This window comes from Cyprinus carpio, chromosome A3, assembly GCF_018340385.1.
Source record: "Cyprinus carpio isolate SPL01 chromosome A3, ASM1834038v1, whole genome shotgun sequence".
Classification (NCBI taxonomy): Eukaryota; Metazoa; Chordata; class Actinopteri; order Cypriniformes; family Cyprinidae; genus Cyprinus; species Cyprinus carpio.
The window spans coordinates 14,418,152-14,436,770 of record NC_056574.1 but is presented as its reverse complement, the minus strand read 5'-3'; the positions used below and the strand labels follow the sequence as shown (position 1 = coordinate 14,436,770).

General features: G+C 36.6%; 1 protein-coding gene across 1 annotated transcript; it reads right to left on the bottom strand.

Annotated features, from left to right (window-relative positions):
- Positions 1-4,468: 4,468 nt before the first annotated feature.
- Positions 4,469-11,480, bottom strand: LOC109052213 (G-protein coupled receptor 183-like). Its single transcript, XM_042714834.1, has 2 exons — positions 10,092-11,480; positions 4,469-5,599 (listed from the first exon to the last, which is right to left on the bottom strand). The coding sequence occupies exon 2, from the start codon at positions 5,571-5,573 to the stop codon at positions 4,623-4,625; it is 951 nt and encodes a 316-aa protein (XP_042570768.1). The 5' UTR covers positions 5,574-5,599; positions 10,092-11,480; the 3' UTR covers positions 4,469-4,622.
- Positions 11,481-18,619: the final 7,139 nt, after the last annotated feature.

Here is an 18,619-nt window from a genome sequence, read left to right as displayed (position 1 = left end):
TTCACAGTGTGTGTGTGTTCACTGCTGTGTGTGTGTGCACTTTGGATGGTTTAAATGCAGAGCACGAATTCTAAGTATGGATCACCATACTTGGCTGTATGTCACGTCACTTTTACTTTCAAACTTTTCTTTTTTTATTTTATTTCATTTCATTCATTTCATTTTAGCTTGGAAGAGCATTCAGGGACAACTTTTATTTCTCATGAAGCTCATGAGAACTGATCTTATTCTCTCAGATGGTTTGACTATGCAGAGCATTCGCAGCTTATTTGGACAGAATGCCCCTAATGCATATGTTCTGGTGCGAGTTTTGCCAGATTGCTGGAGAAATTATTGACCATGAACCATTTAAGTTATGCTTATTATGCAACATTTTTCATTGGGTTGATGCTGTTTAAATTTGTGTGTTAGGTCCATATAAGATATGTGCAACCAAATTTAAACTTTACTAAATGCTCTTAGAAACGCCACTCAGCAATCCTACCACTGCTTCCATGTTCCATATTACCAGACTAGGTTTTGCACTTTTAATTACAAGTCTCCCCTCCATATTACCATACTTAAAACATACACTGGCTGACAGCACCACAAGAACATAGTCCTGAACTTTCCACTTGTGTTTGGCTTACTGAGCTACAAGAACATATTGGTGATTTTTAGAAGTTGATAGAGGAATATTTGTGCATTTAAAACATTGGTGAGTGGTATATAATTGGTTTCTGCTTTGATGTTGAAATAAGAAGTTGGTGGATAATATGTAAATTAATATGCTGATGATTTTGTGGTACGTTTCTTGCAAATAAATGAATAATAACACTGCAGAACAGCCGCAATGAGGTATCCAAAGCAAATGTGGAAATGTTCTTCCACACGGTGGCATCTGGTGGTTAAAAGATGAAGCACACCTAAACCACTTTGCCCAACCTGAGACTTGACAAGTTCTTTGATATTGAAACAATATCAAAGCAACATATAGGCTATAGAGCAATTCAGTGTAATACATATGTGTGTGTGTGTGTGTGTGTATACGATTGTATTAAAAGCTTTGTGTGCACACAACCACCCTATAATGATAAAATTCCAGCCAGTGTTTTTTTTTTTTTTATTAAATCTACTTATCTTTACCACTTTCTCAACTCGAGCGCCAATCTTGATGCCTGTCTGTGTGTACCTCATAAAAACAGGCCAAGTCTCCCATGCACAGTTTTGATTGACAGTAGTCTTACCTACTAAACCCATCCTGAGTGATACTGTCATCAGTTCACCAGCACCACAAGAGATGTAGTCCAAGAATTTCCCTAAGATGCCGCAAAAATTTGAGGTGTTCTGTGGGGAGGATGTACATTAAAAGCAGCAGCAGTCGTCATTTACTTCTGAAACATCTGAGCCACTGAAGACACCAGTGGATTACGTTTATTGGTCACGGGAATGCGCACCCCCAATATACCTAAAATGTGATATGTTTGTGGTATCCGTTTCTGCAAGTGATATAGGGTTTTGAATGAATATTTGCAAAACACTTTGCTAATAACTTTGCTATTCGCAAAGTTTGAGGTATCCAATGCAGGCTGAAGGAAACAGTTCTCTCACGACACGGTGAGCATCTGGGGGTTAAAAGATTGATTAACACTTTAAAACCACTTTTGCCCAACCTGAGACTTGAACAAGTTCTGTTGATATTGAAAAAATATCAAAGCAACACTACCATATGAGCTATAGAACCAATTCAGTGTTAATACATTTTGTGTGTGTGTGTGTGTATACGACTTGTGGAAAAAAGCCTTTTGGAACCCAGTTCCACAACCACCCTTATAATGAGCAAAATTCCAGCCAGTAACTCTATATTTAGAGCTTTTTTTTCAAATCATCATACTATAATGGGCACACTGCCCTTTCTCAAATCGAGCCAATCTCTGATGCCTGTCTGTGTGACCTCATAAAAACAGGCCCCTCCCATGACAGTTTGATTGACAGTAGCTTACCTACTAACCCATCCTGAGTGAGCTGTCATCAGTTCACCATTGTTTCACCGCCGGAGCAGATGTAGACAAGAATGAGGAAAGACGATTGAGGTGTTCTGTTGTTGGAAGCAATCACGAATAATGCAAACATAGCAGTCGTCATTTACTCCTGACATCTTTTCCACTGAAGACACAGTGGATTACTTTTATTTTTGAAGGGAGTTTGCTCACCATCCAATCAAACATCTGAAATGTGCCCTGGTAAATTGCTCACCGGTGACGTCCAAGATTGAAGTGACACCTACACAAGAAGTGAGAATAAGGGTTTTTGAATGAATATTTAAATCGCTTTGATAATATAATATTTGCTAACTGGCAAATTGTCTATGTTTTCTGCCAACCTCAGTACAACACAATGCCCCAGTGTCTTCTCCAGCTGGGTAATGTGGAAAGAAACCTTGTCTGTTCATCACCGTTAGTTTAGACCTTATGACTCTTAAAGTGACACACAACTGAGACAGAGAGAAGATAGCCAGCTGATATGTCATGTGTCATAGTTAAATTAATGGGATAAAATCTAAGATCACTAAACAACTCTTTTTTAACTTGTCTGTACAACTGATGGCGCCACTCTTTAATGAACCAGTTTTATTTGTCTACAGGATTTTAAATGATACATTTACGCTTGACATTTTCTTATGTATAATTCCAATTAATACACAATCTAGAGAAAGGAAGTCTGAAACATCAAAGTTTAAGTCAAAATTATTTTGTAATTATAACACCCCAACAAGTCTATGATGTATTCTAGTTACAATTATTTATGCTTATTTAAATGAGTGTTTTGAAATCATTTTGAGTAGTTTTTTTTCAATTGTAAATGCACTAACAGTGTTGTATTTATTTTTACAGTCATGGCCAAAAGTTTTGAGTGTCTGCTTATTTACATAACTGTGATGCTAAACTGCTTTTAGATCTTTGTTTCAGTTGTTCCTGAAATATAATACAAGCACTTCATACGTTTGAAAGGCTTTTAATCGACAATTACATGACATTTATGCAAAAGAGTCAGTATTTGCAGTGTTGGCCCTTCTTTTTCAGGACCTCTGCAATTCGACTGGCTCATGCTCTCAAACAACTTCTGGGCCATCCTGACTGATAGCAACCCATTCTGCATAACTTCTTGTAGTTTGTCTGAATTAGTGGGTTTTTTGTTTGTCCACCCGCCTCTTGAGGACTGCTCTAATCCAGTGGATTACTTCTCTTTCAATGGCATTAGATCTGGGGACCAATGGATTTTCAACAACTCTGGTGAGACCACTTAGTTATCACTTTTGCCTTATGGCACGGTGCTCCATCGTGCTGGAAAATGCATTGTTCTTCATCCAAACTGTTTGTTGTTCTGGAAGAAGTTGCTGTCTGGAGCTGGTTTTTGGGTACCATTCTTTATTCATGGCTGTGTTTTTTTGGGCAGAATTGTGAGTGAGCCCACGAACTTTGATGAGAAGCAAAGACCACATGAAATGATGTGTCATGGAGCTTTACTGTTTCCTGACCACAGGTATGATGGTAGCGCTCACCTTTTTCTCTGGAAAAATCTTGTTTCCAGATGCAACCAAACAAGCGGAAAGGGGCTTCATCGGAGGAATATGACTTTGCCCAGCCCGGGGACAGCACAAAGATCAATTCCCTAAACTGGGACTTTCTTTGCTGACCTTCAGATCCATCAGTCTCCTCCATGGGTTTTGTGGAAAGAGAACCTGCTTCTGTTCATCACCGTTTCTTGACACCATGGCTGACTCTCCAAAAGTGAGTTCGCCTCACTGCTGCCGGGCAAGTGCGCTACACTGCCTGCCTGCCCATTCCTGAGCAAGCTCTGCCTGGTGGCAACTCCCGATCCCGCAGCTGAATCTCTTTAGGCAGATGATCCTGCCTGCTGCTTCTCTTGGACGCCCTGACGCCTCTTTACAAAGTAATTGAACCCTCTTTCCTTGAAGTTCTTGATGGAGCACCTAATTGTTAGGTTTAGGTGCAATCCTTAGTAGCCACAATATCCTTGCCTGTGAAGCCATTTTTATGCAACGCAATGATGGCTGCTTTGCGTTTCTTTGCAGGTCACCATGGTTAAACAATGGAAGAAGAACAATGATTTCAAGCATCACCCTCCTTTTAACATGTCAAGTTGCCATTCTAACCCAATCAGCCTGACCAAATGATCTCCAGCCTTGTGCTCGTCACATTCTCACCTGAGTTAACAAGATGATTACTGACATGAATCTCAGCAGGTCCTTTAATGACAGCAAGGAAATGCAGCGGAAAGGTTTTTTATTGGGATTAATGTTAATTTTCCTGGCAAAGAAGGACTATGCATTCATCTTATCACTCTTCATAAACATTCTGGAGGTATTGCAAATTGTTACTATTGAGATTATAAAAACTTAAGCAGCAACTTTTCCAATTTCCAATATTTATGTAATTCTCAAAACTTTTGGCCACGACTGTATATGTATATGCTGAGGAAACAGGGCGGGTCTCATGTCTTGTACGGCCCCTGATGGAAGTCCCTGTCGACAGGTGTTTCTGCAACAAGAACTATGGCAATGCATGCAACTACTTTACATTTAATGATCAGTGTCAGTATGTTCGTATTAGAGTAGGTCATCATTTGTTTGAGGGCTTGTCTTTTTCCTTGCAGCTTAACTTCTCCACACAAGATTCAGGCAAGAATGGTACTTTCTCTAAGCGGGATAAGTAAGTTAAAGGCTGGACAGTGCTGCTGATATTTACAAAGGCAAAACATACTGGCTGCACATAGCAAGTGAAGACCTTATGGGGATAATGGTCTTCAAAGGGGAACAGAGCCACTGGAGGGAGATAGTTGCTTATGATTATGATCAAAATTGACAGCACCATCTTAAAGGCCTTTCTTTTCATAGGATTCATCTCATCTTTACCAGAACCTCGTGAGCGTTTCAGGGCCCAGAGGATGGCCACGTTACACACCACCATCCAGGTGAAAGCAAACAAAACCTCACCAGTGAAAACCTTCTCAAAGTTGTGGATGCCACCAATGGTTTTGGCTGAAGCATAAGCAAAAGTGAGCAGCAGAACCACGATGGTAAGGCTGATCCTGTATTTGATGTCCTTCAGTTGTCCGAATGCAATGGGAAAGACAACAGCTATAAAGCGATCCAGACAGACGCAGGAGAGGAAGAGCGGCCCACTGGTGTCCTTCACGCCGTATGAGAACTTCATAGCTCTCCAACCCATAGCGCTCCTCCAGTGGTAGAAAGTGAGGAACGCTATGATTGTCATGAATCCAAAGTAGGCGTCCATGAAAGCCAGGCAGCCCAGGAAGATGTCGGAAGTTAATGGTTCATTTCGGGTCTTTATTAGGTTTGCAAGAACCAGGATGTTGGCAGGTATTCCTATGATCACGTTGAAGCATTGTATGGCTAGGTCAAAAACAACACCGGCCACCATTTCTTCACACCCATCGAACACACTGAAGACATGTGTGGCATTGACTGAATTGGTGGTCAGGTTAGAGGAGGGCAGGCTGCTTCTGAGGATGTAGCTGAATCTTGTGTCGTGGCGTAGTCGACCCTCCATGATGTCCAAAGAGCTGAAATGAGATTCTAGAAGGAACAGTGAAAATTATGTTAATTGAACTTGCTAATATGCCAAACTCACAAATTATTTTTTAAATATAATATCAGACAGACTGAAATCTGGTGCACAGTGTGTTTTTCGGTCTGTTTCTTGAGTCATTTTGTGCTGATACTGCTTACAGTATACTGCACAAACCTAAACAATACATGCTTTAATGTTTTGCCTGAAAAAATATTTCATCAGAGGAGAAGTTTATTTGCAATAGCAAAGGAAAATAATCAACCTACAGTGACCATGTCACACAAGACAAGACTGCTGACTTTGCAGGACCGCAAAATAAAAATATTTTCAATTTCCCAATGTACTTTGAAACCTGGGGGCAAAATTTTTAGTTTGTGACATTTTAAAACTCGTCACAAAATAATATAAATATTTCAGTCATGAGTCATGACAACTCTTTAAATAGTTTTTGCATATTAATGGTTGTGACAGTGTTAATGTACTTGGTTTTGGCAAACTAAATCAAAGCAAGTACAGAGACTAGCTACTGCCAATAGATATATAGACACACTGCTGTAAATGTGACCATGGACCACAAAACCAGTGACAAGGGTCAATTTCTTGAAATTGAGATTTATACATCATCGGAAAGTTCAATAAATAAGCTTTCCATTGATGTATGGTTTGTTATGATCTGTTATGATGGTTTGTTATGATTACAATATTTGCCCGAGATACAACTATTGTATGAAAATCTGGAATCTGAGCATGCAAAAATGTCTAAATATTGAGAAAATTGCCTTTAAATTTGTCTAAATGAAGTTCTTAGCAATGCATATTACTAACCAAAAATTAAGTTTTGATATATTTACGGTAGGAAATTTACAAAATATCTTCACGGAACATGCTCTTTACTTAATATCCTAATGATTTTTGGCATAAAAGAAAAATCAATAATTTTGACCCATACAATGTATTTTTGGCTATTGCTACAAATATACCCCAGCGACTTAAGACTGGTTTTGTGCTCCAGGGTCACATATGAGATATGCTGCTGCATGGATAGGCATACATAAATCGTATAGCAGATCTAGAAGTGGAGCTGGGGAGGTGGATGGTGTCAGAGTAGTGTTCATTTTATCAGCTGTTTTTTTTAATTTAGTGCTGTGTCAAATGTCCTTTTTAGTTTTTTTATAATATTTACTATTTTTTATGTTTAGTCTAGTCAAGTTTTAGATGACTAAAAGTCTCTAGTTTTAGTCAACTAAAACTTTGTCACATTTTAGTCATGCTGCATAATAGTTAAAGTGATAATCACAATTATTTTTTGCTCAAAATTACAATCGATTGCTGTTCATGATTGTTTTCATTTGAGAGAATACATCAGAAGATCATTGAGAAGGTTTGCTTGCAGATTTAGTCACAACAAACAACTCAAACGAACGTGTGAAGGAACACCGACTGGTTGTATTCCACTTTCATCTGAGCAGAACTGACTTACACGTTTGTCGAAGTTTTCAGATCATCAGCGCTTTTTCCATAGTTTACAAGACAGTGTGTGCGAATTGTTGCCAAGTTCTGAAGATAAAGTAAAACATGGCAGAAAATGTGCCCATCTGATGGGGGATTTAAACACCTGACATTTGGCAACCCAGAGCATGAAAACAGTGCATGATGTTAAAGTCAGTGTTTAATAATGTCAGTTTCGTCTTATCTTCATCTCACCTTAATCATTGGAAAAAAAGGATGTTAACGAATATTTTTTGTCATAGTATTTGTTAATAAAATTAACAGTATTTCAGAGGAACTGAGGACCATTTTACAACTTGCAGCATGTAATAAATGATGTGAAGTCTGCAATATGAAATTATATATTTCAGCAGAACCGTTCTCATCATATTTTACCCTTATTTTATACTTATTGATGTCACAAATAGTTTTCTCATTGTGTCCATGAGACAAACCAGAGCAACGATTGTAGATCATGTCACATTTTGTGATCTAACAATACTCCGCTATCACAAACAGACAGGAGGATCTCCCCCGAGGATGTTTTCCTGCATGTCCCCAAAGGAGTGCAGTCACTGCACAAACACAAGCAGACAGGAACACATATGTGCAGAAACACCTGTCGACAGGGACTTCCATCAGGGGCTATTACAAGACATGAGACCCGCCCTTTACATATATATGGATTTTGTTCATTATTGTGAAGATTTTTTTGTATGAATGCTACTCACAATGTCCAACATTAAAATAATTATTTGCTAGCTCCCGTAGCATGAATTACATTAACATACCGTGCACAACAAATCATATCAAACTGCAAAGAAACTTATATGATTGACAACATAGAAATTTGGTGCATTAATAGGCGAGACCATTTAAAATTTAGCTGCATTTTGTAGTTTTTTAGTTTTACATTTTTTGTTTGTTTTTGTTTTCTACCACTGGTTTTCTATTAGTGTTACACTCCTGTGGGAAGGTTGTGGCAACAGTGCTGTTTGTAACATTCATTTACAAATAGCTAAAAAAAATTAATAAAGTGTCCCATTTAATCAGCCTTTTATATCTTAAGCTGCTTGTTTAATTAGAATTTAGAAATTAAGATTCAGAACTATCCATTTTTAAAACAATTTTGTGCCTAACATAACGTGTGCCTAACATAACGTGATTCTCTGTGGTTCATCTGTCTCCTTTATAGCAGAGCTTATGGGAAGCACCACCCTGTTATATCTGAAGGGACAGTAGCTTCATGTGTTCTTGTCATGCTTTTGTCTGTACCACTGGTCCACCGTGGCCTCATAAGGGCTTCTGTGACCCAGAGCATGTCCCTGACCTACTCTGTCTCTCTGCCTTTAGGCTAAACTTTCCCCAGTGGGAACATGTGCTGAGGAAGATTAGGAGGCTTCCTAGAAATGACGCTATTAATGAATTTCTCCTTGAGCTTTGTATGACAATGGCCACTTGGTTTGATAAAGTGTGCAGAAAAGGTAGTTAGGTCTGTTTAAGCACCAAAGAATAGGTGCCAATTTATTTTTGCCAAAATGGCAAAATAGGTTTTATTTTTATTTTTTTTACTGTACACAATTTTCTTACTTTTACACTGAAGTTGTGAAATCTATCACCTATCTATCTATCAAGATTAAACTCACATTTTCAAAAAAAAAAAAGTCGAAATAAAATGTTGAGAATAAACTCATAATATTTTGAGAATTCAGTCATTGTGCTTCGCAAAAAACTCGCTAAATTTTGAGGAAAAATGCTGAGAATAAACTCATAGAAACTTTTCTTGAGTTTGAGAAAAAAAAAACTTGTTACATTTTGAAAAAAAGTCAAAATAAAGTGCTGAGAATAATCATTTTCTCTTGTTGGACAGTGTTAATCAGCGTCTGCAGTGTTCAAATTCGCCTTTTGCCAAACTCACTCCTTCCATTTTTCATCACATACCACATCAGAAAAGTGGAAATCAATTGTCTAAAGAGTGTTTAATAATGATGTATTAATTAGGTAGGTTTAGGGGCGGGGAGTGCTGTGTAGACCCACTAAGGCAGTGTCAATTTAACAATTTTAATAAATAAAATCATTTACACTCTGAAAAAATCTGCTACTTTTACATAACGTAAAAAGAATCGCTATTTTCACTTAGAGTAAATCGCACATGGCTAAAAATGTTGCTGTTGTCATTTAGTGTAAATAGAATATATCACTATTTTCACTTAGTGTAAATAACCACTGGCCTAAACTAAAACCATACAACATTGGCGTTAATGGCTGTACAGATGGTTACAGTCATTTCCTTCTATGAATGGAGGCATACACAACCATCAATGATACTAAAGTAATAGTCAGGTTCTTCATAAAAACGGACTTGAACTGTAGTTGATCACGCCAGAAACTACCTTCAGGAGCTCTACTCTCCAAGACCAGTGCCACTGCAAACACTGAATGAAACGCTCAAACGAACATGACACAAATGTGTTATTTTCAGCATTTTATTTGGAATTTTTCTTGAAGTTTAATGAGTTTTTAACTTTTTTTTTTCTCAAAATTTAACAAGCTTTTTCTTGAAACACAACAATCTTTTTCTCGTAATTTAATAAGTTTATTTTCAACATTTTATTTTTTGTAATCTCACATTATAATGACTTTAATCTCGAGATGGTTTTATTTTATTTTATTTGTTTTTTATTATTGCTTGGCCCTAATCCTCTTTTATACTAACTTATTAAAACTTGTGGAAAAAAAAAACCAAACAAACAACAAAAAAAAAAAACAAGTAAACCTGACCAGGAAAGTACCAAAAACAATAAATGTACAATAAAAATGTAAAGTTTGTTTCTAATATTTAAAGATATTCTAAAACCAATACGACGGTGAGATCATCCTGACTTTTTCATGTGAAAAGTTATTGGCACCTATAAAATGACATTACAAAAATGCAATATTTACGGCTATGAATATTTACAACAATCATGATTAAAAGACAGAGAAGACAAGAAAAAGCATGCTTCTTACCTTCTTACAGATGACTTTGGCGGTAAGGTGCGGGTCAGATTGTGGACTCGCCTTTATAAACATCATGAGGCCAGGAGGAATTACAATTGTTGATACGAGGGAGGATCTTTTTTGAGATGCTTTCCGGACTCGGTCCCTGATGGTGAATTAGACTGTGTTTTCTAGATTCTTCTGTCCTCACAGGATCGAAGCTGTTTTGGTGGGTGTTTTTTTTTTCCTGATAAAAGCTCATAACATTATGACAATAACATGAATAGCTATATAACATAATGCGTATGATCACATTAAATGGCTTAAATGCATTTTTTTTCTTTATAAGACAATTCAAAGAGGATGTGAACATGTTATCTTTGTTTAAATTCTGCATTTTGCTTTTACTGTCTTGTTCTTGAATCATAAAAATTACATCTGCTTCCAAGTAAATTATCACTATTTTTCTTAATTCAACATTGACAATGTTTTCATTTGAAAACATACCAACAAAGTGAAGCGATCGGCAATGATTTCAACAATCATAAATCAATCATTGCATTAATCATTATGTTGACTACTAAGCTTAAGTGTGTCTTTTTAAAACCAGGACAATGAAAAGGCTGCATAAAGTCAGTCAGAGAGAATAAATGGGTTAGGTGAGGCATGAGACCTGCATCGGCTGAGATTCAGCCCGTCACACAACACCTCTCCCCTGACTCTGACTTGCATGCTCTAAAACTCGGTCTGGGGGCTGATTTGCATCTTGGGACTGGTCCTGGTTTTGTACCACCGGCCCAGAGGCCCTCATGTCAGTCTCTAACCCTCTTTCATTGCACACAGAGAGCACAGGCGCAGGACTCTGCTGCCAGTATGTGCACTCGCGTGTCTGCTGTGAGTTATGCGGCTATAATCTGATGGATTAATGCAGCGATGCATTTCTTTTGATGGACTGTTTTTCATGAAATACAGGCAAGTTGGAATAAACTGGGATATATTTATTATTTATTAAGGCTTTTTAAAGTCTCATGAAAGAAATGCTGTATATCTGAATATGGTAAGGCAAAATAGTATTCTTTGTGGGTTATAACTGCTAATTTGAATGTATACTCATTAGTGCATTATGTACGTATTACTTAATTAGTGCAGTGGAACTGAGGAAAGGAAGCAGATCCGTACTCATTTTCTTCTCGTTTTCAGTTTCTTTGGGAATGGGAACTTTATTTTCAATAAAGTTGTATGTCATCTTTTGGGTGTTAAAATACCTTGTCCTATTTCAGCTTAATGTGCAGAGATAACTGCAATCAACATACTGATTTCCCTGAAATGTGAAGAAACATTGTTTGTATGAGTGCCGGTTTAACACAGCAACACTGGGTCAACCAATGGTGTGAATTTGAGGTGGGACTTTCTGTTTGTCCAACCAATGACAGATATCTTCTTGTTGCTTAAGAAAATTCTACCATTAAAGCAGTGGTTCCTAATTCCGGTCCTGGCACTGATTCAAATCATCAGTTCGTTAGGAGAAAGAGCCATGAACTGAGCTGTGTTCTGTTTAACAAAGTCCCTATGCAGTGCTCACTGCTCCCTATTCCCTAAGCACGCTCACTTCACTTGACAAAACGCATTCATTCGGATCATCCTGCAACAGCATTACACACAGATTAAATATCAATAATGCATTTCAGAGAAGTCATGGGTGACAGGACCGGAAATTGGAAACCACTGCACTGAAGGAATTTTTTTTTTTTTTTTTTTTTTTGTTAAATAAACATATGCACAGATGAATTGTTCACAATAAAACAACATATACTGTATAACATGCATTATTCACTTTCAGTTCAGTGAGAGGAAGGTCCATGGAAGCTGTTGTTGACTGCATTGTAACCTCTGTTCACTTCTATACACCTATTTTTAACTTAAGAAAATAATAGAGTTTGACAGGCATCATGGGAGGATTCTTGTCTTTAAAGGCAAGAGATGGCAGTAGTGATCTACCAGAGACTGATGAGTCTCCTTTACACAATTAAGTCATACATTTACAAGCCACATTGTCCAATGAACACAATGTTTTCATAATCGCTCTGGTGAGACAATCAAATAATCACAAAATGAAACTATCAGTCTGTTCTGATGTAAGACAGCTTAATGGGTTTGGTCCGATCAGATTATGTTATCAGCTGTAATTTGCAAAAAGACTTTACTGTCCAGCCATTTCATCAGAGAAAATACTTCATAAAACCATTCTTACGTAAATTGTTGTATTAAATTCAATGCAAGAATGGTTTTGTGAGCAATTGTTCGAACAAGGCAGCTTACAAGAGGAATAAAACATCTTGGTCCAAAACACCAAACTCTCAATATCCCAAATGAATGCTCATTTGTTACTTTGTAAGTGCTATGTGAAGGTGGATAAAGACCGTGGCTTGCTATTTTAACCAGTAATGCATCAACTCTCTCAGTGGAGGATACTTTAGAGGTCTTATTAATCTCTATAGGCTTTAGTGTGTCAGAGCTCAGAAAGACAGAATCCATTAGGGAATGGAAAACAATGCATCTATCCATGATGTAACAGTCATGGCCACCACACATCTTCTCACAACACATCTATATATGTCTAGTTAAGAAAGTCTGCAACCACATCTTGTTTGAGAAAGTGGAAAATTTTAGCTGCACAGAGTCATCATAAAATGAAATGCAAAAAAACAAAAAAAAAAAAAAAAAAAAAAAAAAAAAAAAAAAACTTTCTGCTGTCCAGTAAAATAAAATATCTGACAGCAAAGACAGCATGGGGAGCCGTAATGATTATCACTTCTCTTTAATTTCCACAGCAGGCAGTCTCTATATAAACACCATCTCAAAGGACAAGATGAAACCATGACTATGCTCAAGAGTGTGAATTTTTTTTTTGTCAGATATTGTAAGAGTGATCATAAATTTGTAATGCTGTTCTGCTGTTTGTGATCTCCTCTGCAATTCTTATGATGGACAGCCAAGAAGCCTTGCTTTCCCATTGCAGAGGGATACTTGTTAAAACAGCATCAAGCCATATTTGTGACAATTTGTCTCTAGCTGATCAAGACAGTTGTGTGTTTGGGCTTGTTAGTGGTTGGCAGCCATAGAACAAATCATATGACCACTTCAGCATTATTGAATGTGTGATGTTTCTCTGTCAGAGCTCTATCTGTTTGAATGAGGACTGTGACTGCAGTCTCAGAAGCAAATAACGCACTCCAGTTTTCCACAGAAATGGTGCTGTTACTCATGACAGAGCTGCATGCATTTAAAGACTGTTACTAAACCCATTAACCAATTGTAACTTTTTTTTACTAGCTAGCCTATTTTGACATCTGAATTAATTTGATTCAGCATGTTCATGTCATCACAATGCGAAAGAAAGAAATTTTATAGTCATCAATGCACGTATATTATATTTGTAAATAGTATCTTATTTAGATATTCATGATTCACCTGTCTTATATGTTTTGAGGAGAATAAAATAATTTTTAATTCAGTGTAATAATGCTGCTCGTTTGGTCCTAGTAATATGCCATGGTAGTTAAAGGAGAGAAAAAAAAATGGAATGGAATGAAATGTTTGGTTCCAAGCAGCATTGGCAGCATGTCAGGACATCCTTTTCCTGCATTTCCAGCGCAAGTATCCACATGACCTTTACAGCTCAGGTGATGCATGCCCAAAACTGAGCACCCATGATCAGTCCCCCGCTCAACAAAGATACTGTCAGTCATTACATTTACAAACATCCTTAATAATGCGATTATAATGGGATTCTGGTAATATTGCAATTAATCTCTCTATTGTTGTCCTTTATCTACAAGAAATAAACAGCACAATGCATTACACCAGCTTCCAGATAACAATGTTGTTAAGGGCTTTTCTTGTGATAAAATGTGCTATCAGTGGTGGGGAAAACACATCACAGACCTAATGGAGACCACAAATGTAGTCTTTATCAGCTGACTTCATCTGACAGCTGATGTTTATGGTGCTGCCACCTACAGATGGTCAGTAAATGAAAACAACAGACTGTAGGAAAATAAGCAAGGTTGCGTATAGTGTGTCACAGTATTTTGTTTGTGCAATTATTCCTACTGATTTGTTGAGATCCTTACAAAAGATTGTGCAACAAATACAAATGAAGCTTAGTCAGGAACACATAAGCACAACATTTTAATTATTATCTGACAGAATAATGATTACTAATCACCATCATAAACATTCAAATATTTACGGTCTTCTTAGTTTTATTCTATTCTACAATATATCAGGTAACACAAAAGGTTCAGACTTTTCCTGCTTAGTATGGCTTGCTTTCAGAATATTGTCTTCAAATACAAGTATGTGTCATGTCTCATAAAACATGTACGCTCATCTGGGTTTAATCCCGTTTAATCAGGAAGCATTACAAATAACCCAATAAAAGACATTATCTTTAAATGCACAGAATATATAATGAGAATGTAAGTGCAGAGCATAAGATCAGAGCTAGTAATAATAATAGTTCCTAAATTATAGATATATTAATAAACTGTTTAAACCAGCATGCAATGCACTGATAAACAGTTACCCATGATTTATCATGTGTTACCTTTACAATCCGTAATGAATCTGTAATGCTAAAAATGTAGAACATCACTGCAAAAGTGATGAGAATTCCTGAAATGGTCTTTCTGTCTTTGTGTGCTGCTGGATGTATCTGCTGTAGGTCTGATCTGAACTGCACACTTTGTTTTTCTTTCCACCAGTGATTCTGCTTGCTAACAGCAGGTGTTCATCAATGTCTGAATTCACTCATTAGTTTTCATTCTCTCTGTCAGGTGGACTGTATTAGTAAACTCATGTAGGGAATAGTGGATGAGGGTGTAGGGTGTGATTTGAAACAGCCTCTGAGTGTCGACTTTGAACGCTGTTAATTCACGATATATAGCAGCAGGTGAATTTCTCAAAAATTACCCAGAATGCACTGGTTTAATGAAAAACAGCATGTTACTGTAAAAATTTGGCAGTTTTTTTTACAGTGATTTTTAACAGTGCAGGATTTCAGAATAGCTGACTGACTCTGCTGTTCAGAAACAGACACAGAAATGCCACTGGCCACGTCTAAACTCTTCCATTAAGGTCAAAAACTAAAAAAGACGGAACTGATGTATCAACACTGTCACTCTTGATAGTATTTACGAATAATGAGAGCTGACGATGGATTTTTCTGTGACTACTATGCCTATTCCATGATGCCGGAAGACATTCTTGTATTCTAATATTACAATCATAAATGATTTTCACAATTTCTTATGACTTTTTAAACCTAAATTACATGCAGTAGAAACATACAATATGAATACAAGTAATATCCTTATACTGTATATCTTCTTCTGTTGTATACACAGACATGCTACAGCAGGGTTTCTCAATAGGCGGCCCGTGAGAGAAAAATGTTTGGCCTGCATTAATTTCAAATAATTTGGCATGAAAATTAAAATGTAGCATCAGAAAGCGACATTAAATTACATCGTGTCTACACTGGACGCGAGTGGCACGGTGCGACGCACCAAAATACAATAAAACTTCTTATAGCCTAATCAGTGATGCTGTCTACACTGGATGCGACTCAGCGCTGCGTGACAAATCCCAGACAGAAAACTGCTAACTCATTCTATTTATGACGTGCTGACACAAAGTTCAAATGATTTGCGATGCTTTATCGCACCCAGTGTAGAAATATGATGTGACAGCAAAAAACATGGCAAGTGTGAAGTAAAGAAAAGTGGACACTGAAAATGGATGATTCAAATGTGAATGGACTGAACAGTTTTGAGTGAGTGAGTGAGTGAGTGAGTGAGTGATACTTTCTTTGTTATGGATATTGGTTCGCAGTGAGTTCACATTTTTAATGTAAGTTTGCCTTAGCCTAAATTATTTTCAAGATCTGAGGTAAAATATATATTGTTGCTTTCACTATGGCTATAAAGATCACACAAAATAATATTCAAACTCACATTAGACACTTTTAAGATTGAATAAAGCACATAATCATTACCTGAGATTATCATTGTCATATTTTGTATGTTGTTCCTCCTGTGACGTTGCAGAAAATGAAAAACATTTCTAAAATAGAATTCTGTGGCGCTTATTGTCAAATGTCGCTGTCGCGGGTGGTAAGGACAAAAACTGCACGGAGAAGATACTTTTTAATCGCATCGCGTCACGTCTGTTTGGGACACACGGTGTTACTGTTTGATCCCTCCAAAAAAATCTAAGTATAAAAATATTAATGCTGACAGATCTAATAATTGAATCTGCAACTAAGGAAATTGGAGAGAAGAGACCCAGTCTGGAGATGAGCATGAACAGTTCATAACCAAGTTTTGTTCCAAATTTGAAGTTGATATCACAAAAAAATTGAGGTTCCTGTGAGATTTTGTTAAAGCACTATACAAAAAAAATTGACAGCGGATGACATCCACTGAAATTTTATTAATGCATTTTTCTGTCACAAATTAATACATTTGTCATAGTATTAATTCTATAACAAAATAAACACTAAATATGGAACATTTGAGACTCAGACCTTTCTAATAATGTGTTTTATCAAGATAAGTTTTGATCATCAAAAATTGTAGTACATTTTATAAAGTGACACTTGACACCACAGACAGTGTAAAAAGTTAGAGCCTGTAGGGAAATGATAATGATTATTTTAGAGCAAATGTATTGTGCTGACCAAAACAATGTGTACAGCAATAGCACATGTCCTCATATATCAGCCTACATGTCTCTATAGTCTATAGCTTAGTTATATACTATAGATTATAATTTATTTTATTTTATACTAAATTATAAAATAATAGTAAACTTGACTCCTGTCTATTATGGAAAAGAAGAGAGAGCAGGACTGAATAGCGCAATGTAAAATACTTTTGTTTTCAGGCCTCTGGTGTAATTTAATCATTTTTCTGTAATGATGTAAAACATCAAATGTAAGACAAGATAAGATTAATTGCATTTGAGCCGTGTTTTTGCCTGCTCCCATGATGAGCACAGCCTCAGGAGATGGAAGAAAAACAGTGTGAATGTGTGAACGTCCTAGGGTTGGCATGCAGGCTAATCATCTCATCAATCGCAATGATGGTGCCATGGCACACACTGAAAAACTCTACCATGGAAATTCTGAAGACATTATGTTTCAATAATAAATGAATATTTCTGCCTCTCTGAACTTAACATCTCAAAATTATTATATTTCTTCAGAACATTCTTCAAAATATCTTATAATGTTTTGCTGGCAGTTTATAGATGTTGTTGTAAGTGAAAGAAAGGTTGGCATGGATCATTGTAGCACTGTGCAACATCTCAGAAAATTGGAGTTCCAGTTTTCCACACGAGTCTCCAAGTTGGAAACCTCTGCATGATATTCTCTAGCACTTTTCCAAGTAGGAAGTTGGAAATCCTTTCTGAAAACATCCTTTCTTTTGCAGCAGCAGCTGCTGCTTTTATTTCATTTTTCCAAATTCTCTGCATAAATAAACTAAATGACAATTCAGAAACAAGGGGCCAAGGTTTTCTTTTTTTTTTCAGAAGCATAATGATCTCATCTGGTTTCCTCAAACACTAAATAAATTTTCCAAATGCATGCATGAAAGAGGGTAGCTGAATCAGAGGTAATGATACTGAATAAACATAACAGCTATGATTTTTTTTTTTATTTCAAAATAATCTTTTCAGTGTTTACAAATGTTCACAAATTCATTTTTATTTTTTAATAATATTTTTTAATCATGGGTCACTCTACCGATTTTTTTTTTTTTGCTGTAATGTCATGACATACATCTGGTTGTAGGGACATTTTATTGTACGCATTACATTGCAAAACACAGTTACAGCACATTTAATTTCCAATTTATGAAAGTGGTGAAGCATCACATATGTATGGAAGTAGTTTGCTTTGAACGTCTGTTGACCCTGCTATGAGCACAAGCACTGAATGCATTTTGCTGAACACTTCTGACAAGTGAATTGACTCATGGTATATTATGTGCTATTCTTATATCCATTATTGCTATGAAATGTCTCTGAATTTCAGGTTATTGTTCTGCATATAATGAGATGACATATTCAATAATTCTCTCTCTTTCCGAGTGATATTAAGCGGCTAGAAGACAAGTTAAAAAAAACATCAACCAATTTCAGTCCACTATACTTTTAAAACAGAATGTGAATTTCCTTTAGTCATGCTGTTCCAGAGCACTTGAAATTAATTTAACATCCAAAAATAAACATTAAAGTCATTTCCCCCTTATTTTGTTGAATTCTGTTATCAGGAGGGCATTATAACACTCTGGCTCTCTGTGTTCACATCCACTAATGTTGGTTTTGTCTCAAGTAATCAAACATGAAGTGTTGACCATGTAGTTTCCAAAAGTCCTGATTTATTCACCACCTGCACTAGACACTAGCATCTTTATTATAATTTTTTTTGCCATATTATATTTTTCCCCTCTCTTTCAGGGGCTGTCTAACATCAGAAAGCTGTCAGCTTT

What these genes read in the sequence shown, in the direction of transcription:
- LOC109052213 (XM_042714834.1), bottom strand. Translation starts at nt 5,573, where the DNA reads ATGGAGGGTCGACTACGCCACGACACAAGATTCAGCTACATCCTCAGA.